Source organism: Suricata suricatta, chromosome 12 (assembly GCF_006229205.1).
Source record: "Suricata suricatta isolate VVHF042 chromosome 12, meerkat_22Aug2017_6uvM2_HiC, whole genome shotgun sequence".
Lineage (NCBI taxonomy): Eukaryota > Metazoa > Chordata > Mammalia > Carnivora > Herpestidae > Suricata > Suricata suricatta.
In genome coordinates this window covers 13,238,504-13,264,677 of record NC_043711.1, presented here as the reverse complement: position 1 = coordinate 13,264,677, position 26,174 = coordinate 13,238,504, and the positions used below count along the sequence as shown (strand labels likewise).

General features: G+C 58.6%; 2 protein-coding genes across 6 annotated transcripts in view; both read right to left on the bottom strand.

Moving 5' to 3' along the window:
• Positions 1 to 8,120, bottom strand: part of KCNN1 (potassium calcium-activated channel subfamily N member 1) — a 32,956-nt gene extending 24,836 nt beyond the window's left edge. For 2 of the 4 annotated variants that reach the window (XM_029918926.1, XM_029918925.1), the window contains exons 1-2: positions 7,423 to 7,565; positions 5,528 to 5,641 (exon numbers count right to left, since the gene is read on the bottom strand). The gene's annotated coding sequence lies outside the window, so the exon portion shown is untranslated. Of the gene's footprint in view, positions 1 to 5,527; positions 5,642 to 5,980; positions 6,456 to 7,422; positions 7,566 to 7,594 lie in introns of those variants that run through there. The other 2 variants (XM_029918927.1, XM_029918928.1) reach the window with 2 other exon arrangements.
• Positions 8,121 to 13,795: 5,675 nt separating this feature from the next.
• CCDC124 (coiled-coil domain containing 124) lies at positions 13,796 to 24,464 on the bottom strand. 2 transcript variants are annotated; one of them, XM_029918247.1, is made up of 5 exons: positions 24,436 to 24,464; positions 18,743 to 18,912; positions 14,967 to 15,156; positions 14,373 to 14,487; positions 13,796 to 14,249 (listed from the first exon to the last, which is right to left on the bottom strand). In XM_029918247.1, exons 2-5 carry the CDS (start codon positions 18,899 to 18,901, stop codon positions 14,042 to 14,044), a joined length of 672 nt encoding a protein of 223 aa, XP_029774107.1. In that variant the 5' UTR covers positions 18,902 to 18,912; positions 24,436 to 24,464; the 3' UTR covers positions 13,796 to 14,041. The 2 variants fall into 2 exon arrangements, with proteins under 2 accessions (XP_029774107.1, XP_029774108.1); XM_029918248.1 differs by lacking the exon at positions 24,436 to 24,464 and adding an exon at positions 19,330 to 19,485.
• Positions 24,465 to 26,174: the final 1,710 nt, after the last annotated feature.

Genomic DNA, 26,174 nt, shown 5'->3' with positions numbered 1-26,174 from the left:
CGGGAGAGGAGGGGGCGGTGCGACGCGGGCGCCGCCGCCGATTGGTCGAGCCCGGGTTGGCCCCACCCCCGGCGACCCCGTAAGCCCCGCCTACATTTAAAGATCCCACATTCCCGGGAGCCCCCTTCGGGCCCCCACCACTCAGCTGGTCCTCAAACTCTTTCTCTGGCTGGGCAAAATGGAGGGGGCCTTACTTATTAGCGAAGCGACAACTCTAGCCCCCCGACAGCTCTCGCGAACTCCTAGCCACCCCCTCTTCCAAAATCGGGTCCTCAAACTCCAGCCATCCTTCAACCCCTCACATTCACGCATTTGCTGAGGGGAGAACTTTGCAAAGCAATGGGACACCTCCATCCTGAAACCTCCTCAGACGTCTGCTTCCAGGATGTTGCCAAGTGGAGGGTGCTTAGGACCCCGATGTAGGGAGGGGGTTCCAGGAGCTGAGGTGGTGCGGGGGGCTGCTAGGGCCATGGGTTCAAGGCCATCTTCTTCCAGACTGGGCCCCCATGCCCATTTCTAACTTTTATCACCAAGGCCGGGCCGGCAGGCCAGCCAACAGAAGCCTGCTTTGGGGGTGTCCAGAACCAAGCTCCCTCCTGGCACAGAGGGTGTCCTTGGGCAACTCATTCATTCAACTTAATAATGACTGGAGGGGGGCTTGGGGACAGGGAAGTGGGGAGCTCTTTCCTCCTCCTCCCCCTAGCTGCCTAACTACCTAGGCCTCACCCTGTCCCAGCCTGGCTGGGGGTGACTGAGTCCAGCTCTGGCCCTCCCCCCCCCCAACCTTGCTTCCTCATCTCTCTCCTAATGTTTTCTTCCAGCTCTGAGCTTAGGACAGGGTCAGGACATCTGATCGCTCATCACTGCCTGCGGCCAGCTGATCTGTTTCCTCTGTAGTGTCCAGAAAATAACTGGACTGAATGAATGAATGAATAAGTGGATGGCCACCTGGGCAGGAGGGGCAGGTCTCCTGGGCCAGTGATGAGGCTGAGCAGAACCCCGTGATGGCCTGGGATCTGCAGACAAGACTTCTATTCCTCATCCCAGCCTCTTGGGGGCACCTTGAAGAATGCCTGGCTGTGGTGGCAGAGGCGCCTGGGGACCACGCACGCCTTCCATGTCCACAGGGGTGCCAGGAGAGGGGACCTTAAATGGAAGCATTCTCAGCCATGCTCAGAGAGCAGCCACTCCCTCGCCATCCCCCCATTTGCTCACCAGTCCCCCGCCTCAGACCTGCCTGGCCTGCCAGGGGCTCTTTCTAAAGCACAGTAGTGATGGAGCCACCCACATCTCCCTCGGGGCCTGGCACACAGGCCTGTACTGCACACAGTGTCCCAGCCCCTGACCCCAGAGCCTGCCCCTTTGTGGGTCCCTGCCCCTATGAAGCATCCGCACGGTGCCCACGGGCTGACCCTGCCTATGCAGGCTTCTGTGGAGTCCCTGCAGCATCTGACGCTTTTTGAATTCAAGTCCAATATGGAAACATCCAGATATTCACAAAAGCATGAGCCACAGACCCTGGAGGCTCCCACCCGGCCTCCCACCCTGAACAGGCCCTGCAGGTTCCTTCTCTCTCTGGAAAGATCCCTCTTTCCCCTTATGGGATCATCTGCCCTGAGGGATCAGAGACCCCCTTGAAGGGGCTGAACTTAGGATGGTTGAGCTGGTGAACGATCACTGTCCACCCAGGTCTGCCCTGCTGCCTGTTTGAACCTCACCCCTCAGAGACAAGGCTGGCAGAGGTGGGTAGGAGGCAGGGGTGTATGGAGGCGGGGCTGGGAGTTGGGATGCCCTCAGGACTCACCCTCCCAGGAAATGGGAACAGGCAGGGGTTGGGGTGGTGGCTAAAGAGGAGCCCCTCTTCCAGGAGCCTGAGGGCTGGGACAGAAGTCTAAGTCCGGATGCAGGGGACCTGGGAGAGCCTCCCAGGGGCTGAAGGGCCCACCGGCTACCTGAGTAGGGGTGGACTGGTTACTGGCCCCCTAGCCCCCTAGCTGTCCGTCCACAGAAATCTCAGACCCATCCTGGGTGTGACAGATGGCTGCCCAGGAGGCTAGAACCTGAGTCCCCTGTAAGTGTGGAGATGGTGGGATGGGGAATGAATCCACTCACTCAATCACTCATTCATTCGTTCATTCACATAGCCACTGAGCCCCTTTTCTGAGTCTGTTGCTGGGAACGCAGAATCTGAGATACAACGTCGTCCTTCTTGGACCTGAATGTCTAGAACTCTAGGCACAACCATCTGCAAACAAAGGGACCAGTACAATTTCCATAGATACACAAAAGTTATCGGGAAGAGATCCAACGACATTGAGAAAAATAGGAATGGGGTGGGGAGACTTTGGGGTGGTCATGGGAGGCCTCCCGGACCGGGGGGGGGGGGGACATTCAAAAGGGGCCAAGAGGCCAGCCCTGGAAGAGCTAGAAGGGTGCACCCGGGGGAGGACACTGCAAGGATCAACACGCTGAGGTGGGCCACATTCAAGGAAGGGAAGGGAGACCTGTGTGGCTGGAGGGACGGGGCAAAAGGCTGGGGCCAGCCAGAGGCTGGTAGGGGTACCACCTGCAGGAGTGAATGCGCAGGACTCAGCAGACTGGGAGTCAGAGGACTGGGAGTCGTGGGAGGTTAGCCCCCTGCGGTCCTATGAATTGTAAGGGCAGGAGGGGGGACAGGAAGGGCCAAGGGAGCTGGGGTGTGTATCTTGGAGGGCTTACTCCTGGGCTCTCTGGGATTCAGGGACTTGGAGAAGATTCATTCATTCTATCCGTGTTTCTTGAGCGCCTCCTATATGCAAGGCATGGACCCAAGGTGGAGGTACCACAGTGAAGACACAAAAAAATCCCCTGAACTCATGTTTTCATCAGGTAAGATGAGATCTTGACTCTGTAAGTAAATACAACTGACCCTTGCAGATGGTCCCCAGGGGAAATGAGGCCAGGGAGGGGTAGAGAGGGGCTAGGCCTGGCAGCCCCTGGTCTTCCCCATGGGCGGCCCAGCCGGTCCTTGCTCTGGAGGAGGAGGTGGGAGCCCGGGGGTGACAGGCAGAGAGAGAAGCAGCGTTATCCGTGAGCACAGAATCTCCACAAAGCAGCCTCTGGCCTGGGAGCTCCTGTCACACCCACCAGGGGACCTAGTCCAGGCACCCGTGTCCCCGCCCTTCTCACACTCAGGCTGGAAGGCTCCAGACTAACTCTTCCTTTCCAGCCACCCCCCCCCATCCAATGGGACCCCAGGTGTGTCCATCCTTGTCCCTACATTCACTTTGTCCCCACTGCTGCAGCCATTGCTTCACCACGGGCCCTGGGGGCCAAGGTGGGGCTGAAGTAAGGTATTGTGCTGTGTGGCCATGCTAGTTGGAAGCATATCCCCCCCAAAAACTCCAGTCCACCCGGGACCTCCGAATGTGACCTTATTTGGAAACAGCGTCTTTGCAGACACGGTGAAATTAACATGAGGTCATATGAGACGAGGGTGGGCCTTAACCCAATGACTGGCCTTCTTCTCAGACGGCCACATAAGACAGACACAGGGACTGGAGGGACGTGGCCATAAGCCAAGGGACACATGGAGCCCCCAGGAAGGGGAAGAGACAAAAAGAAGGATCCTCCCCTAGAGCCTCCAGAGGGAATGTGGCCCTGCCGATACACGGATCTCAGGCTCTGGCCTCCAGGACTGTGAGAGAAGACATTTCTGTGGGTTTCAGGTTGTGGTCATGTGACTGCAGGCCTGGGAAAGTCATACAGTGGTCACAGGCAAGGCACCATCCCTCTTTGGGCCTCAGTTTCTTCTGCAGGGCAGTGGGGGCCCTCCAAAGGCAGTGTGAGAGGGGCTAGGTACACAGCAAGCACTTACTGGATGCTCCTCGTTGCTACTAGCCTGATCAGGATCTGAACCATTTCAAGTGCCTTCCTGACTCCTCTGGCTCCAATCCAGTCTCTGCCAGGCCCCCCAGAGGGAGATTTCCTGGCTAAAATCTGATCATTTTGCTTCTAATTCTGAGCGCTCAGTGGCTCCCCATGGCCCTCACGGCTTCGGTACAATTCGACCCTCAGCACAACTCTAGTTGCCCAACTAGACCCAGCTCAAAGAGCAAGAACACCTCTTCCAGGATGCCTTCCCAGGCTTCCCAGGGCACAAGTCCTTCCCTCCTCCCTGTGGTTCTTCGGCATTGGGCAGAAACCTGGTCACACACAGTCCATCCTCTAAGCCCAGCTTAGTCCCGTCTCTGCCCGCTTCTCTGTCTCTGCCTCTACCCAGTCCTGGCTCAGCTGACTCGATCCCATTGCCTCCTGGGCCCCCCCTCTGGCCTTCTGCCACTTCCACTCCTGCCCCAACAGTCCCTGTCCTCCACAGTCGTCACAGAGGCTTTTGAAAATCATAAATCAGACCATGTCTCTCCCTGCTCACACACCCTCCATGGCTCCCCACTGCTCTGCAGTTTATTCCTTTACCTCAACCCCCCACCTGCAGATCCCTCTACCTTCATCTGCCTCCTCTCTCCCCCTCACTCCTTCTGTTCCAGTCATAGAAACCTCCTCACTGTTCCTCAAACACGCCAACCTAATTTCTGCCTCAGGACCCTTGCATGTGCCATTCCTGCTGCTTGGTATGCTGTTCTCCCAACTGCCACCTGGCTGGCTCCTCCTCCTCTGGGTGTCAGGTCATGGTCACCTCCCTGGAGAGGCCCTTCTGCCCACCTCCAGGAGCCTCACTCTCCCCAGGTCATTTGCTAACACATCATGGTGAGGGGCCCCCAGAGGATTCAGTCAATTGAGCATCCAGCTTGGTTTTGGGTCAGTTCACAATCCCACAGTTCATGAGATCAAGCCCCTCATTGGGCTCTGAGCTGACAGCGTGGGCCTGCCTGGGATTCTCTCTCCCTCTCTCTCTCTCTCTCTCTCTCTGCCCTTTCTCTGCTCATTCATTCTCTCTCTCTAAATAAAGAAATAAACTTTAAAAAACAATAGCACGTCACTGTGTTTTCTTTCCCTCCTGGTATGTCTCAAGGGCCGATCCGGGCCTGCCTCGGTCCCTGCTGTGTCCCCACACCCAGCCCTGGACGCACAGTACACCTGCCCGGTGTTTGTGGACTGACTAAACCACCATAAACATTTAGAACTGCTGCCTCTATCCTTTCCACACCCCACCCCCATCGGCAGCTCCTTGCTGACCCTACAATGTCAGCCAGTGTTTGCGGAGAAAGAAGAAATAAAGGAGCTACTCCCTCAGGGGGTGAGGCCACGGAATCTGGGGGGTGGAAGCTATGGGGGAGGGGGACCTTCCAACCTGGCTCAACCCCTCCCTTCTGGCTGTGGGACACGGAGCGGGTTCCCCACCACCAGTGACTGGAGCGAATGGACAGCGACTCTCTGGGGGCTCTAGAAAGCACAGCTGCTATTGCGGTCATCATATTGTTAGCATGATGTCAAAGGTTGGCACTTTTTTCTTAAGTCGCCGGATTTTCCATGTAGCTCTGGGGCCACTCTTAACTCCCAAACATGACCCAAGCCTGGATTCACTCACCCTGGTGTGCAGGGGTCTCCCTGAAGCACCGCCACCAAGGGCCTGTCCCCTTCAGTCCTGTTGAATTACCACCCGGCTGGTAGGGGGCTGGGCAGCCTTTCGTCTCCCCTTGACCTGTAAGGACCAGAGATGGGTATGGGGTAGAGAGGCAGGGCCCCAGGAGGGCGGAATGCAGACACCTCCCAAACTGTAATCTTCTTTAGAGTCAATCTGTCTTCTAACAGGCTGAATTACACTGTAAGCTTGAAGGAAGCTTGAGATCAGCGGTATTGTCTGGTCCCGTGGGGCCTTGTTTCCCTATTCAGGCTCCTTGATGATACCTCCACCCCATACCAGGCCCCCTCCCTGGAAGCCCCACTTCCTTCCACTGGACACTGCACACTAAAGGCTCTATCTGCCTTTCCCCATGCTGTTCCCTGTCCTGCTCCTAGGTCCCCCCAGTTCCTCTACTACCAGGAGATCCAGGTGGATGAGGCCGGGACAGGCTGGTCCAAGGATAAAGGAGTCAAAGATCCCTGACTCAGCCCGCTGCATTCTTGGCCACCCCCTGGTCCTCACGCTGTCTGCAGCTGATCTGGGGTCTGTAACTCCATCAAGGAATTCACTCTGTACTGGGCTGCTGCTAATGGCCCACGGTACCCATGGTGGCCAGGTCCCACTCCGGAGCAGGGGCAAAAGGGGACGCAGAGCAGCCCCACAGCGGAGAGTGGGGAGGGAGCACGGCCCCCAGAAGGGAACTGAAGGGGAAACACAGCATGAGGTGGACATCCCAGGTGCACTTCCTCTTGCTAGGGGTCTGGAGTGGGGCCACTGGAAGGCGCAGGGGCTGCCAGTTCTGGCCAGGGGTGGGGGGTGGAGGGGACCTTGGATCTGACTCTGGGAGACAGGGAGATTGTCCAAGGTCACCCAGTGGGTCGGTGTGTCAGAGTGATTACTCTACCACTCTGGAAGTACCCCTTGCCCTCCCTCGCCATCTCCCCTTCACCAGCCAGACTTCCTGTGAGGTCTAAGGCAGCTGGAGGACGCTGGGGAAAGAGGAACTAGGAGGGACAAGAGACCTGGGAACCTGCAGGAGGAGGAAGCCAGGGAGAGGGCTTTAGCATCTCAGTCCCGTCCAGGAGTCCAGTGGTGTGGAGAGACTTAGAGACAGTGCGGCACTCCCCCTCCCCAGTCCCAGACGGGCTCCTCAAGCCCTACCCTGTAAACGCAGGAAGCAGGGGACCCAGGAGCAGACACCACCAGCTGAGTTCTGGGGTTCATGAGTTGCCCACAAACACAGCTCTGCCTCTGCCCCGCTGGGTGACCTTGGATAAATGCTAAACCTCTCTGGGCCTCGGCCCCTTTCCCAGTCAATGGGAAGGGGGTGGGGGGGGAGGGGTGTTGAGCTTAGGGAAGAGAGCAGAGGAGGAGCTCCCACGCACAATAGGCCGGCAGGTGGGGGGTTCCCTTCCACTCTGCAGTGGGCCAGCCGGGGGAATCCCCAGCACTCTCAGTGAGCCGTGGGAGAGCTGAGGGGGTTAGGAAAGGGAAGGGAGCAAAGGAGCCACCACCGCCCCCCCCACTTTCATCCCCCACTCCACCCCCCACTCCCCGCAAGCTCCAAAGGGTCCCCTTGTCTCCACCTTCACCTCTGGGGAAGACGTCTCCGCATTACAAATTCCGGGAGCGGAAGCCCCCTCCTCACAGGAGCATGAGGGGAGGGGGGCGTCGGTAGTGACTCGGGGCTTGGAGTTGGGGAGGGGGTTGGAAGGGGTTTCCCTCCCAAACCCCTCCGCATCTCCCCTCTTTGAATTCCCGGAGTCGGGGCAAACCCTGGCCGAAACGCCCACCAATGGAAAGGGGAGCGCCGCTGAGACCTCCGCCCTGGAAGCCCCCCCACCCCAATGCCTACTCACCGGCCGGAGACTGCCGCCGCCGCCGGAGCCCCAGCGCCTGGCCCGAGCGCGAAGCCAAGTGCACGGCCGGACAAGGGCGTGTGAGCCGGGAGGGTGTGCGCGCGCCGCCGCAGAGCTGACCCCCTCCCCGCCGACCTGGGCCCCGCCCCGCCACCCCGGGAGGGGCGCCTACCCGGTGGAGCGAGAGAGGCAGACTGCGGCGGCCACAGGGCGACCCCCTCTCCCACGATGCTTTTCCAGAAAGGGTGGGGAGGGAATCCCCCTCCCCGCAGGAGTCTACCAGCCAATCTCTGAGAACGCTCCATGAGCTGGGAGGACCCTCTGCCGCCGCTGGCCCACGTTCATTTTACTGATGGGGAAACTGAGACCCAGAGATGGGGAGCCCCTGACCAGGGCCCAGCGCCCCAGCAGCATAGAAATGCGGCTGCCCGCCTCTCTCTGGGGGTCTCTACCGCCCCCCTTCCGGCGTCCGGGTTAGGAACGGAGCCACGGAGAGAAAGGAAGGCAATGAAGCCCCCCGCCCCCCCCTTGAGCGGGCTCTCGGGCCTGGGAGGTCCAGGGGGAACCCAGAGGCTTCAGGCAGCTGGTGACGTTACTAGGGCTGGAAGGTCCCAGTGAGGGAGGGGTACCTCGGGTGGCCACGAAACAAACCACAGAAAACTTCTCTAATGTCATTGTCGGGCTGTGACATCCCTCTTCTCACTGCACGACTCGGGGACCCCCGCTGAACGTGAATAGCAGGGGCCTGGGCCCGCGAGATTGTGAAGGTCACTCTGGCAAATTAGAAGAATGCGGCTCCCGGGGTTTGGGTCACTAGGGGGTGGCGGAGGGGACGCTGCGCGGGGCTCAGCCCCTCCTGTGACCTTGGCCCTGTTCAGGCCCCTCTCTGAGCCTCTTTCTCTCTTGCGACTGGACAGCATTCGCTTCTGGGGTCCCTCCAGCTCTCCGAGGTCTTTGGGGCTGCCGGCTGCATTTTGCTGTTTTCCAATTCCCTCCCGCCCCCCCGGAGGAGTGGTGCCTCCCAGACCCCCGTGTTCTCCTTCTCGGCCCCGTGCCCCCCGGCAGCCCCACCCACCCAGTCTCTGAACCCCCACCCACCTTCTGCCTTGGCCTGGGATGAGGGGGGTTTCCTCTTGGGAGCCAGGAGGCTTCCACGAGCCTCCATCCTCTTTTTGGTTGTTTCCCCCCCCCCTCTTTTCTTCCATTCATTCTAAAAATAGCCCTCCCCTCTCCAACTCTCCTCTGCTCCTCTCCCCTCCCCACCCCCCGCCGCCGGGAGCCTCCCTTGGAAAGGTAACGCGCTCCCCGGGTGGGGTCCCCGAGGCCGGGATTCCGCGGCGCGGGCGGGGCTGGAGGACTCCGACCGCGGAGGATGGAGTGGGGGGTGACTGGGAGCGCATTCCCCCCCTCCCATTGTGTGTGAGATGTTCTCAGAAGGAGCCGCCAGCGTGACCGTGACCGTATGTGGAGGGAAAGAGAACAAAGGGGCGGGGGACCTCTAGGGTATTCACTGGGGAGGCAGATTGAAGGAGGGCTGGGGGCACCGCAGGGACTCCACCGATGAGGGGGGAGGGTCCCACCCAGTACCTCTGCCGGGATGACTCTTCACCGGTGGGGGGGAGGCTGAGGTCTGCACCTCGGTGGGACACAGGAGGGAGAGTCGAGTGAGCGGTGACAGGGTGGATTCCCCCCACCCTTGAACTTGGACATCTGCCCTCAGGAGCCCCCAGAAGGCCCCTCCAAGTCCCACTGCTCCTTGTCCCCATGGTCTCCCCAGTCCCTTCTCGGTGATACAGCTACAGAATTCCATCCTCAGTTACGTGACTGATCACATCCCTGTCCTCAGAACGGGCACCCTCCTCCTTGAACTCTCCCCCTCCTCCAAGTCCGGAGTGCTCTGGCTCCCACTCCCTTTTGTCCCAGCACTAGGGCTGTCACCCAAGACCAGCCACCACCCTCTGGCCACACTCAACCTCTGTGTTAATGTGTCCAGCCTCCGGGGCTTTGCATCTGCTGTTCTCTCCGCCACGATCCCCCTTCCCTCATCCCCCCCCCCCATTGTCTTCCAGAGTCTGGTTCAAAGTCACCTCCTGCTCTAGGAGCATCCCTCTAGCATAAGGTCTTCAATTCCTGGTGTGCTCTCCATTAAGTTACTTGTTCACTGTCTGCCTCTCCCAGGGAATGTGGGGTCCTCGGCAACTTGGGCGTGGCTGATGAGAGGTGGGGCCAACTCTGAGCCAGCAAGGTCCCCGGAGCTAGCTACCCAGCTCCGAAGAGAGAGATGGCACCACTGCCCAGCCAGCCACCCTGGAAAGCACTCCTAGGGCGTAGCACAGAAGATTCAGCGTCTGCTTCTGCAGGGGCGTCACCTTGCACAGTGGAACTAAAAAACACAGGGCCCCTCAACGTTCCTCCCCAGAGACGACCTAGCCCGCTGCCGGAATAACATGCTGCTAGGAAAAATGGTCCATAGGGACCAAGCTCCAGGCCTGTTAAGAAGCCAGCTCGGAGGTGTGTCTGCTCAGAAGAAAAATAAGTATGAAGAGCAATGATGGGAACTGAGGGGAGGAGGAGGCAGTGGGGGCAGCCCTGGGCCAAGCGCCCTGGGGAGGGGGGTGGCATTTCCTTTTTGTTTTCCATAATGTTTTATTATCTTACACTTCTTGAAACCAAAGGGGAGGATAAAGGGAAAACCTCTGTTGGAGGATATATAAGCTCAGAGAGGGTATGTGCCCCCCTATGGGACAGAGAACTGGCAGCTGTCAGTGTTGAGAAATCACCCCCCCCCCATTCTTGTCTTCATAAACTTACCTTGAAATGTTTGAGCAACTGCTATACATTTCTATGCCCAGAGACTGAGGGTTGAATTCGGAGGGTGGAGGATTCCTGGGGTCTCTGAGAGAGTACAGAGCCTTGTGGGTTCTGGGAAAAGGTGATGGACCCGGATAAGCAGGACCATGCGGTGTCAGCAGGGCCAGGCCCACCGCCAAGGACTTGGGGGGCTTGTGGGGGCTGAGGGAGAAAGCCTAGGAAGATGGGTGAATGCCCTGTCTTTGCACATTTCACTGCCTGGCCCAGACTAGACCTCGGGTCAGCATTCAAGGCCAGAAGGGTGGGAGCTGGCACTGAAAGTGGGGGGACCCGGCATGCAGGACCAGGGGGAATCACGGAGGGAAGAGACAAAGCAATCATCTGAGAGGTTTCAGAAAGTCTCAAAGGACAGGCGGGGGATGTGGGGGAGGGGAGTGAGGGGGGTGCCCCACCAAGATTAGGCTGCCGCATAAAATACAGGACACTGAATGGGACATACTTATAAGAATAAAAATTATTCGTTGTTTATCTGAAAGTCAAGTTTAACGGGGCGACCTACAGGTTTTCTTTTCTAAATCTGGAAACTCTAAGCCCAGATCTTCTGTCCAAGCAAACCTGGGGTTTGCTGGGGGGGAGGGGGGAGGGGAGAAGGGGCCCTGTAGGTGTCCGTCCTCTCCCCTACCATCATGCTGTCCCCGCACATGTTCCCTTCCTAGGCTTTTCTTTGTCCCCCACACGATGTCCCCGTCCCTTAACTGCTCCTCAAGTTTCCCCCTCCCCTCCTCTCTTCCTTTGTTGTCCCCCTTCTTCCACGCGCTCCCTCATTACCCCATCCTCCGACTCCTCCTACTCCTTTTGCACCCCTCTCCCCATCTTCCCCAGCCCTTTGCGTATCCCCCACCTTCCCTGGTACCCACCTTTCCTCCTCGTCCCTCCACCATCCTCCCCTCCTCCGCAGCCCCTCTCTCCGCACTAACCTCTTCCCCGGGCACCCACCATCTCCCCTCCTCTGCGAACGCCCTCCCCCCATATCAATACCCGGGGCGCGCAAGGGGGAACACCGGCCACCGGCGCCGCGCTCCACGCAGGCGCAGTGCCGCCCGACTTCCCCGAGGCCGCCGCACCCCTCCCTGCGGCCCGCGCGCCCGGTTGCCAAGGCGACGGCGAGGCCGGAGCGGGAACCTCCGGAAGACCCCACTCTCTCTCCCTCCCCCGCCACCTCCTCAGCAAACCCCACTCTAGTTTGAGCCGGTTTCCCCACCCCTCCCCCCGTGCGCACTGCGGCGTGTGAGGATTCCCTTGGCCACGGGGGGGGGGGGGGTCGCGGAGCGACGCATGCGCGCAGGGCGAGGCTTTCCCGTCCAGGCTAGCGCTGGACGGGAAAGCCCTAGCGCGTGAAGCGAGCACCCCGCGCAGGCGCAGCGAGCGCTCGGCGTCCCCACAGCCCCGCCCCGTCGTCCCGGCAACGCGCGCGGGGAGGGCTGGGAGAGCAAGGAACTCCCGTCTAACGCCCCCTCCCGCGCACTGCAGCCGAGCCGGGGATTCCCTGCTGCCCGCGCGCAAGCGCGAGCCTGGGATTCCGCGGGGGCGGGGCCGGAGAAAGAAGGGGCTTTTCCGTGCTAGGGAACAAAGGTTATTACCATATTCCCTTTGTTAGAGGTTCGAAGCGGTCCTTTCAACTTCTGTCCTGAGTTTATTTCCTCGCTGGTCCACCGGACCATCCCTCCGCAGGTACCCAGGAGAGCTTGCCACACGCTGTTGGGATACCTTCCTCCCTTGCTCCCATACCCGCCGCGGCTCCCCACCTTTCCTGTGCTGAAGCCCTGTTCTTCAGCCCGGCGTCCGAGGCCCTGCACGCCCAGCTGCTATCTCCCCTCTCGTTCTTCACCGTTGGCCGCTTACCCTCCCCAAGTCCGGGCCACAAAGACCTCAGCGTGTCCACGCTAGGGGCTCCGTTGCCAAGCCTTCCTTCAGCACCTGCCCTTCCCTGGCGCCATCGCGTTGATTCTCGAGGTAGCCTGGGGTTAGATGCTATTTTAACCCCATTTTATAAGGAAATTGAGGAAACTGAGGCTTAGACCCATTAAGGCCCTGGCCTAAGACCGCAGAGGCAAAAAGCAGAACGAACCCTCTGTGAGGAGACATCTGGGCTCCTCCACCCTCCTGGCCTTCAACCCTGATTCTGGACCCCACTGCTGCCCCTGCTGGTACTTTCTGGGTATGTCACAGGCAGGTGACTTGTTTTCCCTCTGTGGAGGGGATAAATATCTCACGGGGCTGTCCCCAGGCGTCAGTGAAATATTACCACGTGCTAGGCCAGGGCCCGGCATCTAGGGGATGTTTCTGACAGCTCCTCTAGTTTGGTGGTGACCCCCCACCACCACCTGGTGGGGATTTTCCTCCTGGGCATGACAACCCCTCACTTACCTAACCCCGCGGGGTCTTCTGGGAGAACTTCCTGGATTCCTCACATGTCTTCTAGGGGCGGTTTTAGAGTTGGCGCCAGGACCCCCAAACTAAGCCATTGTTCCATATATGTTGGTTAGTTTTATGTCAACCACTGCATTGTTTTTATGCCAACCATTGCTTCAGGCACCTTCCGTTCTGCATTTTAGCTGTACCCAATTGTTAGTGGCACCCCTCCTTGAACTGGGAAGTCGTGACCTCCAGGCCTTTGCACATGAGGTTCCTTCAGCCTTTTCTGTCTTTGTCCGTGTACAGAATTCCTATGCATCCTTCAAGGCTTTCCCTCCATAAAACCCTCATGGCCCCCTCTCGTCCAGCCCTGATGCCACACAGGTGGGGGGAATAGGGACCAGAGGCCACAAGGGCAGCCTTGTGGAGGGCGGCACTTGGGTGAGAGCCACAGCAGTGATCTGGTAAATGCCGGGACCCTGCCCACACCTGTGGGCCCATCTGGCTGCTGCCCTCCCTTTCTGCCAACTGTTCAAGGCCAGCTAAGCCCTAGGAAGCCAGATCTTATCCGGCCCTTCCCAGACATGCAGCCTGATGGGACACCTCTTCCTACCCAGATCCACCAGCCTGTTCCAGCCTCCAGGCTCCTGCCTGCCTGTGTGATGGACACTGACTCATCTCCCACTCAGGCCCGCGCTGAAGAAATCCTGCACTGGGCAGCCTGCCCACGACTTGGCCCAGATGCCTCCGGGGTCAGAATAACACCAGAGCAGCCAGCCTTTCCTGACCCCCCCCCAAGCACCTTAAGTGACCTGGCTGCTGACTCTGAACCAGAACCTCAGGGTGCTAACGCACCGCCTTCAGCTTGGTTCTGCCCATGATGTGCTTTGTGACCTGGGGCCAGTGCCTCAACCTCTCTGGGCAGGCCTCGAAAGGCTTCCAGGGATGGTGGTACCAGTCCCTTAATGGACACATGGCCCGGCCAGGCGGGGAGGCCCTAAGAGCCCGGCACAGGTCTCAGTCAGCCTGCTGCAACAATGCAAGCAGGGACAGGGCCCTGACCTGATCTCTCTGGCTGGGACCCCTGCATTCCAGCCCTCCCCTACCCACCACCCACCCACCACCCACAGAGACTTCAACTGCACAGTCTGCCTCACCAACTGCCTTTATTGGGCATCAGCCCCAGGGCTCCGTGGGCGCAGGAAGGGGGTGGTGGGTGTCACTTGAAGCAGGGACTCTCCGGTGGGAGGCATGACCGGTGATGCCACCCACGTAGCCCCCAGGACACTCGCCTCAGCCCCGACCCTTCTGCGGCCTACGCAGCTGACCCAGCGGGACGGCGTGTGAGGTCATGACCCTGACCGCCTGCGGGGCGGCTCCCCTAGTTCTGGGCTCACTTTGGGGTATTGAAGGGCACGGCGCGCTGGTTCATGGGGTTGTCTGGCGACCGTAGCCACTCCTTCTTGAGCAGCTGCTTCAGTTGCGACAGCCGCATGTTGGGGTTTTCCTGCTTGAGCCGCGGCAGCTGCGCCTCCTCAAAGGCGGTGAAGGCGGCCCGCATGCGGCGCTCCGGGTGCCGGTCCGCGGCCTCCTCCGCCACACTAGGGAGGACAGCGGGGACAATGGAGTGGGTGGGTCTGGGCGTGGTCCCGCCCATGGGAAGGCCCATGCTCCACCCCCAAGACGCAAAGCTCCGCCCATGCGATCAAGCCCCGCCCCGCTACCTGAGCACCGCGATGGCGTCCTCGATGGTGCGCGCCTCCACGCTGCCCTCCTCCAGCACCCGGCGGTTCACATTCTCCTCCAGCGGCACTTCCAAGTGGCTCTTGGCTTTCTCGGCTGGGGACGGACAACGGCCGGGTGCCGGGGACAATCACAGGGACAGAGATAAGCAGGGATGCAGGGCTCCGGAGAGATGAGAGAGATGCAGTGGGGGAAGAGAGAGGGGGCAAGCGGGCAGAAAAGGATGGGGGGAACCCTCCTCCTCCCGGCGCCCAGGACACCCACGCTATCATCCTGACTTCCCTGCACACAGGGGACACCCCACTCCTAGCTGCTGCCTCCTTCCTCTCAGGGCACCCCCATCCGTTCCCCCGGAACCGCACGGTGTACAAGCCGAGGTCAGGTGCAGAGCAAGCAAATACACACGTGTTTGTGCCCATGCTCTCCAGGCTCAAAGCCAGGCCTGCTAGGACGCTGCCCACCCCCGCGTCACCACACAGCCCAGGGGGCTGCTCTGCGGGTGAGGAAGAGGCTCCGGAGTCGGCGGGGGCCTTTAGGGGGGAAAGCGGCAGCTCCAGTGTGAGCCAAAGCCCCACCTGGCTCCGGGGCTTCTTTGTGTTGGTGGTCTCGGCGGAGCGTCTCCTCAATCTGGGCGCGGGTGACCTTGCTGGGCGCCGCCACCCTGGGGGCCTTGCCGCCCTTGAGCTTGGAGTCCTCCTCCTCCAACAGGCGCTGTGTCTCCTTCTTGCGCTCCAGCTGCTCCAGGCGCCGCTTCTCCTTCTCCTCCTGAGGGGAGGGGGGAGGTGGTCAGCAGCAGGGCCCTACCACTGGCTTGAGGTCAGGGTTTTTATCTCACCCAGGGTGGACCGAGGCCCTGCTGTGTGCTAGACCCTGTGCTGGGCACAGCGGCCACAGCTGGTGCACGCCGGGCCTACCTGAGGGCTCCCCGCCTACAGTCCTATGGGAGCAACAGGGAACCCTGGCCAGGGCAGGTGGATGGTGGCTCTTGGAAGAGGAGCCAGCAGGAAGAGAGCTGGAGGACAGGAAAGTCCTTAGAGGTGGGAACGCAGGTGCAAAGGCCCTGAGACAGAAACCTCCTGGCAGGCCGGAGAATCACAAAGGCTGGTGTGGCTGGAGTAGGGAGGGCAACGTGGAAAGAGGAGAGGTGGGGAGGACTGAAGGTGGGAGCCTAGGGAGCCTCAAGGGCATGGGGAAGGGTTTGTATTGGATTCCAAAGGTGAAGGACTCAGGGAAGGTCTGAACCCATTTGCTGGCTGGGGCCTTCTGGGCATTGTCCCTAGCCAAGTGTCACAGGGGCTGAGACTGGTCCCACCCTTGCCCCCCAGGGAGGCCCGGATGCCATCTGACCTACAGGACTTGCCTTTGGCCACTGCCTCTCCACCACGTCCGCCAGGGGCCAGAGTCCTGTCCTGGTTCATCTGTAGTGCAGGGCAACCATAGGCTTGGAATATTCTGCCATTTCCCCACCCCCACCCTCCCAGGGCCCTGCACCCCATGCACCTCCACTTGCCTACCCTCTGACCCCTATGCCTAGGGGGTGATCCCCACTCCTTCAGTGCCCTCTGCGACACTCCTAGAGCAGGACTAAATGTCCTAGTGGCCTCTGAACTCGACCCTGCCTGCCCAGCAGGAGAGTGGGGGGGGGTTAAAGGTTAAGGGCCCCCACATCTGTGTGTGGGAACCGGAAGAGTCGGGTGGTCAGGCAGAGTTGCTTAATATGGAATGAGTGGAGATGAACCCAGACGTCTGGCAGGGCCATTGTCTCAGCCCGAGTTTACCCGTCCATCCGAGGTAATGCCTTCCCAAGGCGTCCTGACCCCTGCACGGTACTCAGTCCACATTCATTCTGTCCCCAGCAAGGCCCTGCCTCAGCCCTTGCACTGGCTGTCCTCCCCTCCTGCTGTGCGACGCGGCCTCCCTCCCTGGCTAACTCTGGCTCCTCCGGTGCTTCGCAAATCTCTGCTTCTGGTCTCCTATCCGGTTCGTCTTGGAGGCGGGAGGCAGGCCCTGGCCTGGGTCCTCAACAGCTGCCTTCCGGCCCCGGGGACAGTGAGCAGGAGGTGTCAGTACAAGTGCTCGGAACCAATGCACGGACTCCAAAAAGCTCCAGTCGCTCAGGAAAGACACTTGACCTGTGGCCATTTGTCTCTAGTGACATGGGACTGAGGAGGAAGCGTGAGCATTTACATGCTGATGTTCAGCAAAATTTTTTTTGAAAAAGTCCCTTGCAGTCTGTAAGAAAGAGCAATCGGCAGTTGCCAGTGTCTGGTGATGGGTGAAGATAAGTTCACTTTGCAGAATATTCCGGAGCCATAAAAAGTGAGTCTCATAAATAATGGACGTGGAGCCCGGAGAGTCAGGTGCTCAGGCAGAGTTGCTTAATATGGAATGAGTGGAGATGAACCGCGGACTTCCGAGGGGCAGAGATGGGGCGGCGATGAACTACGGCTCACCCCATCCGTGGCTCTGCCTGGTGGCCAGGAGAAATATGGCGGTGGGACCCTACTTAACTGAAGACACGGGCTTTGGGGTAGGACACTGGGTGAGAAAAGTCTGGTGTCACGTGAGGGAGGAGCTGTGTTTTTTAGTGTTTTGGGGTGAGCAGGGATTTGCTTTTTTCATTTTTTTTTTTAAGATGTTCGGGACACCTAAGTGGTTCAGGCAGTTGAATATCTGGCTTCAGCTCAGGTTGTGATTTCATGGTTCATGGGTTGGAGCCCTGCATCGGGCCCTGTGCTGACAGCTCAGAACCTGGAGCCTGCTTTGGATTCTGTGCCTCCCTCTCTCTCTGCCCCTCCCCTGCTCATTCTCTCTTTCAAAAATAAACATTAAAAACATTTTTTTAATAAATAAATCAAAATAAAAGATTTTAAGTAATCTCTACACCCGACATGGGGCTCGAACCTACAATCCTGAGATCAAGAGTCGCACGCTCCCCTGACTGAGCCAGCCAGACCTATCCAACCTCTGCTCTGTTTGTCCTTCTCGGAGCATGCTACACAGGTGAGCAGACAGCTCCCTGGGCCACACGCCTAGGACGGGGCGCATGCCCGTCTATTAGCCAAACCTTGGAACAAACCAAAAGGCAGACCCCCCGCTTGGCCAGTGCCAGCCCTTCCTCCCAGCCCTGGGACCTGGGCTTCCTGTCTTATCTGTGCCTCACTTTTCTCATCTGAGGACCCCTGGGCCCAAGATGCAAGCCCAGGGAGGGCTCCTGGGGCCTGAGCTGCTGTCTCCATGGGGCGCCTGGATAGCTCAAGTCGGTTAGGTATCAACTCTTGAGCTCAGGTCAAGTCTTGATCTCCAGGTTGTGAGTTCAAGCCCCATGTTGGGCATGGAGCCCCCTTTAAAAAAAAAAAAAAAAAAAAGGTCTCCGGCTTAATGGCTCTTTGGCAGACAATTTTTTTCTTTTGAGTTTTCCACTTCCCTATATTATCAAAATATTGACAGTCAGAAAGAAAATTTAAAGACCTCCATGGACCCAATGCAGCACAGGGTGTGGGAGGGAACCAATGACATTCACTGTCCTGCACAGAAAGGTGATGGGAAAAACTCATGAAAGCACCCAGGCCTGCCAGGAGCCAGGCAAGCAGGGATGGCGAGTGACCGAGTCACTGAGGCTATTTTCTTCAACTGTTATCAGTCTGGTCAGGAACCTCTGCTCAGCCCAGGGGACCCAGGAGCGACAGCTAAAAAAAAAAAATGGGTCTCTGGTGCCACCTACTGGACAGAGCCAGTCAGCATCAGCCGTCATCCACTTCTCAGACACCAATTAAGTACCTGCTGTGTGCCGGACCTGCTGGGGCCCATGAGGGGACAGATGGCCAGCCCTGCACTCTTCTGTGTCTTCATACGCACCTAGAAGAGCCTGCGGGCCCCGGGGTCAGCAGGGTGGACCTGGGGGACCGATTACTGTGGTTCCCAGACTCAGCCCTGCTGACATCGGGGGCTGTCTCCTTCTTCACAGGGGGACTGTCCTGTACCCTGAGTGGCCCCACCCACCAGATCCCAGGAGCACCTTCTGCTCACTGGCGGTGACAACCCAAAGAGTCTCCAGATGTTGCCCAGTGTCTGCTGGGTGCAGAATCGCCCCAGGGTGAGAGGTGCCAGTCTCACCCAACCCTGACATTACACAGAGGAGAGAAATAAGCCCACAGACAGAGGTGGCTGCCTTGCCTGACGACCCCAGGGCCTTTGCATGAGCCTCTGCCTCCCTCCTTGCCCTTCACCCATGTCCGGGGCCTCCTCCCCCTTCTATCCAAAGCCCCAGGGGCCTCCTGCCGCCTTCCACCACATTTCCCGTGCTGGCTGGCCACGTTGCCCGCAGGTGCGGGAGCCCGGGACCACCCACCTTGCGCTGTTCCTTCCTCATGACGTGTTTGTCCTCATCCTTCCAGTAGGCATCCTCCAGCTCCTTCTGCTTCCTGGCATCGGCTGCTGCCTTGGCCTCAGCCCTCCGCGCCCGGGCCGCTGCCGACTTGGTGTTCTCACCCTGGAACTTCTTGGGCATCCCTCAGCAGGCTGCGGGGGAGGGAGGGCAGGGACCAGTGAGCAGGGGGGCATCCGCCCTCGCTGCCCCGGCACTCACGCCTGCAGTCAAGATCCCCCTGCCTTGAAGGCCTTGTCTGTAAAATGAGGGCTTCAGACTTAGTGGCCTCCCTTTAAAACAAAACAAAAAACATAGCGAGGTGAAATTCACACAGCCAAAAACGAACCGTTTTCAAGCGCACAATCTGGTGGCATTTAATACGACAGATGCCGTACAACCATCACCTCTGTCGAGTTCCAGAACATTCCCATCAGCCCCGATGGAAACCCCGCCCCCTCTAACAGTCAGGGACCCTCCCCCTGCCTCCCCCAGCCCCTGACAATGACCGATCTGCTTCCTGTCTCTATGGATTTGCCTCTTCTGGATGTTTCACGTAAACGGAACAACACCTTCTGTGGCCTTTCGTGTCTGGCTTCTTTCGCTCAGTGTGAGGTTTCCAAGGTCCGTCTGTGCTGGTGGGCGTCAGGGCCTCGTGCCTCTTCACGGCTGAGCTCGTACTCCCGTGTGGGGACTGGCCACGTTTTGTTTCCCCATCCACCGCCTGGCTTGTTTTCAATTTTTGGCTTTTATTTATTTTTATTTATTTTTTTTTACAAGTTTCTTTCTTTATTTATTTTGAGAGCAAGCATGAATGGGGGAGGGGCAGAGAGAGGGAGAGAGCGAGAATCCCAAGCAGGCTCCACCCTGTCAGCACAGAGCCCAACGTGGGGCTCGAACCCATGAGCTGTTGAGATCATGACCTGAGCCAAAGTCGGACGTTTCACTGACTGAGCCACCTCAGTGGAGCGTCCCTCCACTTTTTGGCGTTTAGAGTCATGCTTCTGTGGCCCCTCCTATTCTGCCACTTCTGACGCCTCAGTCCCCAGGCCCCCGAACCCGGAGGCCAAACCCTCCTCACCCTGGGCACGCGGCTGCCGCCAACTGCTCCCAGGGCCCCAGCGCGGGCTCATACAGCCAGATGTGTAACAACTGGAAAGCTGGTGTCCGGCAGGCATGTGGTCCATGCGAGCCCCATGCCAGGTGCCAGGAACATGGTACCCAAATGGCAGGCGCCGCCCTCTCTCCACTGACCCCTTCCTTTGGACCGACTCAACTGAATGCCTCCAAAGCAGGGTGCCTGCATGGCTCAGTTGATAGAGCCTGTGACTCAATCTCAGGGTCATGAGTTCGAGCTCCACAGCACAGAGGTTACTTTAAAAAAAAAGGGGGGGGTGCCTGGGTGGCTCAGTTGGTTAAGCATCTGACTCCAGCTCAGATCATGATCTCATGGTTTGTGGGTTCGAGCCCTGCATTGGGCTCTGTGCTGACAGCTCAGAGCCTAGAGCCTCCTTCATTCTGTGTCTCCCTCTCTCTCTGCCCTTCCTCCATTCTCTCTCTCTCAAAAATAAACATTTAAAAAAATTTTAAAAAAAGATACATGAACACCTCCAAAGCTTTAAATGTGGGCGTTGCCCTTGTTCCCATTCTGAGCTGGGAAAGTCAAGCTACCCGGCCAGGTCACATAGCTCTGAGCCTAGAGCCTCACCTCCAAAGCTTGCCTTCCAGGTGAGGAAGGTAGAGAAGGCTGTGCGGCCCAGGGCATGTGCCTTCAGCTCTCTGGGCCTCGGTTTTCCTCATCTGGGAAATGGGCTGATGTTCCTCACTCCCAGATTGTTTGTCCCCCTTGAGTATCTCCAGCTCAGTCCCCTTGGGGGAACAGGCCCAGCATCCAAGAATGAAGGGGAGAGAACGTGGGGGCCACTCTGACCCAGAACCACCAGTGCCTCCCCCCCATTCCAGCCTCCTAGCTGTGTGACTTGTGGGGCAGGGAGCTTCAGCCTCGGAACCCTCTGGAAAGTCTAACACTAGCTCCCATTTGCAGCAGTTCTGTGCACCGGGCTATGTGCTTTATCTGCAGGGTCTGAGTCAATTCTCACAACCCTGGTACGTGGCAGCAGAGCTGAGCCCCGAAGGATGGGTCAGAGGCCATCCTGTGAGGACAAAGGGGTGAGACTCCTGGGCAGAGGGCTCGGGACGTGGAATGACCCTGCGGCACTAATGAGGCCACTAGCAAGGGAAAGGGGGAGGACAAGAGGGTGGGAGGGCACGGAGCTGACAGAGGGGGTGTTATGGGCCAAGGAGGAGTGCAGAATTTATTCTCTGGGCACCAGGGGACTGTTGGGCAGTTGGAGCAGAGCACAGACACAGTGTGCCTCAGGCTGTCCCCAAGCCCACTCTGGCTGCCACACGGAGAGGCCGGGGCTGAGGAAACGACAAAGATGTGGTGGGCCGAACTGGAGGTGTGGGGGCAGATGGCGCTGGGCAACAGGGGGCGCTCTACCACTTCATCCCCCAGAAGCAGGAGCGGTGGAAGGGGGGGGGCTACTTTTATCCCCATTTTACAGATGAAGGAACCTAAGCTTTGCAGTAGGTGCTATGCTCAGGGTCACACAGCAGGTCAGCAGCGGGGCCCCCGACTCCACCCCAGGCCCAGACTCCCAATCCCAACTCTCTGCTCTTAACCACCGGCCCACCCCAGGGTCCCAAGAGGCCCCTGGGTGAACACTGATGTGGATCAGGATTCTGAGGACACTGAGGCCCCCCACTTAGCGTTTAGGGGTGGCCTCCTGGGCAGGTGGTCCAGGCTGAGTCTGAGGAGAGAGCCCCATGGGGCAGAGCAGGGCGAAACAGGGGAGATGAGTGGACCCATAAGACTCAGGGTTGAGTCCCGGATGGGCAGTCACAGCTGAAGGGCCCCCCTCGAGCTGAGACAAGGCTTGATGCCAGTTCCCCCTCCCCCACAGGGTACATGAGCTGCCACAGGGTGGGACGCTAGCCTGACCCCACGCTTCTCCCCACTGCTCCTCGGCCCCGAAGCCAAGCATTCATTACCGAGTGTCCACAATACACTCAACAGAGCCACCCCCACCCCGGATTCTGCAGGGGAGTGCTAAGAATGGGGTGTCACTGTCCAAGTTACAGATTGGAAACTCCCCGCCTGGGGCGCCTGGGTGGCTCGTCGACCGAGCTTCTGATTCTTGATTTTGGCTCAGGTCATGATCCCATGGTTTTGGGGTCAAGCCCCATGTGGGCTCTGCACAGTGTCGAAGCCTGCTTGGGATTCTCTCCCTCTCTCTGCCCCTCCCCTACCTGTGCATGCACGCATGCATGCTCTCTCTTTCAATAAATAAACTTAAAAAAAAAGAAAGAAAGAAAACCTCCCACCCCACTCTCCCTCCATCTTCCCCTTACTCACTGGTGGTGGCCACACCAGCCTCCCTGCCATTTCCCAAAGATACCGCAGGTTCCCACCTCAGGGCCTTTGCACCTGCTGTTCCCACCACCTGGCTGCTCTTCACTCCTCCTTTTACCCAGTTCACTCTATTTATTTACTTTTTTTAATGTTTATTTATTGGGAGGGGGGGCAGAAAGAGAGGGAGACCCAGAGTCTGCAGCAGGCTCCATGTTCCAAGCTGTCAGCACAGAGCCCAACGTCAGGCTCGAACTCACGAACCACAAGGTCATGACCTGAGCTAAAGTCAGACACTTAACCGACTGAGCCACCCAGGCACCCCTAAGCCCTGAAATTGAAATGGGAGTTAACTGGGGGCGCCTGTTGGTTGAGCGTCCGACTTCGGCTCAGGTCATGATCTCACAATTCATGGGTTCGAACCCCACAACGGGCTCTGTGCTGACAACTAGCTCAGAGCCAGGAGCCTGCTTCAGAGTCTGTGTCTCCCTCTCTCTCTGCCCCTCCCATGCTGAGGCTGTCTCTCTCTCTCTCTCTCAAAAACAAATTAAAAACATTAAAAAATTTTTAATAAATAAATTTCAGGGCCTACCTCAGATGTTTCTGCCTCCAGGAAGCCTTCCCTGAGACACCGTCTCTCAGGCCACAGAGTTCTCTCTGAGGCACTTGTCTGGGTTGTTATTTTATGTTCATTTATAGGATTATTTGACAACGTCCATCTTTCTCACCAGGCTGGGAGCTCTGTGAGGGCAGCGACTGCCTCCGTCACTACTGTGTCCCCAGTGGCCTGTGGTCTTGCTATGCCCTCCCCTGCCCCCTCCCCCTATGAAAATCGTGCTCACTCACAGGGTCTCTGCCCCAGCATCCTCTCCTCCCACGTCCCACTGTTCAAAACCCCCACCTCCATCCCAAAGCCTGACAGGGTATTCCGATCCTCTCTACGGTCCAGGGCTAAATGTTTCTGTCCCCTCCATATATGCGACAATCCTATATGTTGAAGCCCTTACCCTGAAGGTGGCTGTCTTTGCAGACAGGGCCGGTGAGGAAGTGATGGAGATTAAGTGAAGTCAGAAGGGCCGGGCCCTAATCACCGGGCTTGTGCCCCTGGTGTTGCAAATGACACCAGAGCTTGCTTGGCATCGCACTGCGTGAGGACACACAGAGAAGGTGGCCATTTGCAAGTCAGGAAGGGACCAAACTGGCTGCCCCTTGGATCGTGGATTTCCTACCCTCCAGAACTGTGAGCACAGAAATTCCTGTTGTTTAAGCCCCCCAGTCTGCGGTCTTACACACACACACACACACACACACACACACACACACACACACTGTCATCAGTAAACACGCACCGAGCACCTGGTACGTGTAGGATACGCCGGGGAAAGAAGCACCGATCTGACTGCCAGGCTGGCTGAGACTTAGACACTAAGAGTGACAACTTGCCCCGAGGAACTGTGATGGGGACAGGCGGGGCGTTGGGGATGGGCGCCTCGAGGGCGTTTCTGACCCAGGCTGGGGTTAAAGGGCTTCCGGATGGAGACATCTAAGAAAAGGCCTAAAGGAGTGAGGGGCTCGGAGCTCCCCCAGGAGTGTGGTGGGCGGAGGCTGCGAAGGGGATCTGTATTCCAGGGTGATGAAAAGATGGGAAGGGGGTTAGAACCGGGAGGCGCAGACCGGTACGTACGAGCCCTCTGGGGCTGTTGAGGAGGTGAACTGTAGGGGTGAGATCAGCAGGGAGGTCAGGCAGGGATCTGGGGAGTGGCTCCGGATTGGCGGGGGGTGGGGTGGGCGGGGGGATTACATTTAGGACGGAATCCAGACCCACGTGGTTGAGTGGATGCAAAAGTAAAGAGAGAGTAGAAGCTGAAGTTCAACGCTGCCTCTTCCAAGAAGCCCGCCCCGCTACCCCTTTTGAGCTCCCCCTGCCCGTCGTGCCTTTCTCCCCAGTCCTGACCCCACTGCAAGACACTGCGGGGGGGGGGGGGAGTGTCTGTACCCAGCTCTGTCACCTTCAAGCCTGGAAGGTGCTTAAAGGCAGCCCTGGCGCTGGCGGGCCTCGAACAGTTTCCCCCGGGGCTCAGTCGCCCGCTCCGGGAAATAGGCACAGCTCCTGAGAGCGCCCTCTCGACTGGACGCTGAAAGTGCCCGGGTCCCCGAGCACCCCACCTCCAGCCCTCCCAGGGAGGGGGGGTCTCAGGCCTCGCCGCCGCGCCGAGCCCACCCGCACCCCGCCCCCCGGCTCCGCCCGCGCCGCGGCCGCTCCTACCTCCTTCCCCCAGCGCCGGTCCGGTCGCGAATCCATGATGTCACCGCAGGGCTTGCGCGCCGAGCTCCCGCAGGCGCGTGCTGATTGCGTTGTCAGCGTTGTCGCCATCTTGGTAAGGGAAACGCGCCCTGGCCTCCCACCCAAGCCAAGGTTATCAGCCATTTCTTTTCCTCCTCGAGAAGAGGCTATTTTGTGAGCGCCCCCCTTCTCTCACTTCATATACTGGCAAACTAGGAGGGACGGGTAAAAACTACAAGCTAGAATGTTGCCTTTACCAAGATGGACGTTGCCCGGATGAAATATGGCGGCCTCCCCGTCACACGTGGTCCGACGGCGGCCGGTGGGAGTTGCCCTGCCACCAGGGGGCGCCAGAGCCTGACGTCCAATCGCTGCCCGTAGCCCGCCAAGCCCCGACGGACGCTCCCGCATTCGGCTGTCGCTTTGCGCTGGGAAGGCGCTCTTTCTTCTAGTCCACACTCTCTGCTTCCCACTTGCGAAGCTGGGGAGAGGGGAGGCCGGAGACAGTGGCAGAAAAATTAGCACACCCCATCCTGTTCAGATGGGGAAACCGAGGCTCAGAGACCCCAGGAAGTGAATGTAATCAAAATGTAACCCCCAGCAGCTCAAATTCCTCGCTGGCCCGTCCTCCTGAACTGCTCCACTCTCACCCACCCCCTCCACACACACCTTGCTTTTTTATTTTATTCAACAATTCGTTTGGGGGGCCCGTTTGTCCTAGGCATCTATACTTCAGAGCTTCTGAATTTCCTGGGGCTCGGTGTCCTCCTCTGTAAAAATGGTAGTCCTAGGGGTCTGAGGGTGGGTACCCTGGACCTGGCCGTGGGGAAAGAGGCAGAGTTTGGATCTAGGGCCAGTTCTGGGAGGACGAGTTGAGCCCAGAGTCATTCTCCGAAAGACAACCCCAGTGACACTGGTAGGACCTCCTTGCTTCCAAGCCTGGTGGGTTCACACTGCTTTACAAGCCTCCTTAGAGCCCCCCGTCTCGCTTCCCCCCTCTTCCCCATTCTCCCTCAGCTCCAGCCACGCCAAGCTCCTTTCTCCAAACTGCCAGGCTCAGCCCTGCCTCAGGGGGGCGCCAGAGCTGGTTCCTCTACCCCTAGCTTTTCCAAAGCTCCCTTCGGGTCTTGACCCAAAGACCCCTTCCTGAGAAAGACCTCCCTGACTTACCCAAGTAGCTGGCGCGCCGCCATCGCTAGACCTTTTTCTTAGTTCTGACATAGAATCAACTTGCTTTACCCATTTGTTGCCCTGTTTGTTTTCTGCTTCTCCCGTGGCTGTGACACGCGGGAGACGCAATGCATGCAGCTGGCATGATGTTTATCATCAAGAAGGGGCCCAGCATGAAACGTGCAGCAGACCCTTGAACAACACAGGATTTAGGGGCACCGACTCCCACGGGGTCAGAAATCTGCGTTTAGGGGCACCTGGGTGGCTCACTTGGTTGAGTGTCTGACTTCAGCTCAGGTCATGATCTTACCACTTGTGGGTTCAATCCCCGCATCAGGCTCTGTGCTGACAGCTCAGAGCCTGGAGCCTGCTTCAGATTCTGTGTCTCCCTCTCTCTCCGCCCCTCCCCAACTCTCACTCTGTGTCTGTCTCTTTCTCAAAAATAAACATTAAAAAAAAATCTGACAGGGTACCTGGGTGGCTCCATTGGTTAAGCGTCCAACTTCGGCTCAGGTCATGATCTTGCGGCTTGTGAGTTCGAGCCCCATGTC

Excerpts from the sequence above, each read along its gene's own strand:
- CCDC124 (XM_029918247.1), bottom strand. The coding sequence starts at position 18,901 with ATGCCCAAGAAGTTCCAGGGTGAGAACACCAAGTCGGCAGCGGCCCGG. Across the intron at positions 15,157-18,742 it reads TGAGGAAGGAACAGCGCAAG|GAGGAGAAGGAGAAGCGGCG; the intron begins GTGGGTGGTCCC and ends CCCTCCCCTCAG. Across the intron at positions 14,488-14,966 it reads CAAAGAAGCCCCGGAGCCAG|CCGAGAAAGCCAAGAGCCAC; the intron begins GTGGGGCTTTGG and ends GTCCGTCCCCAG.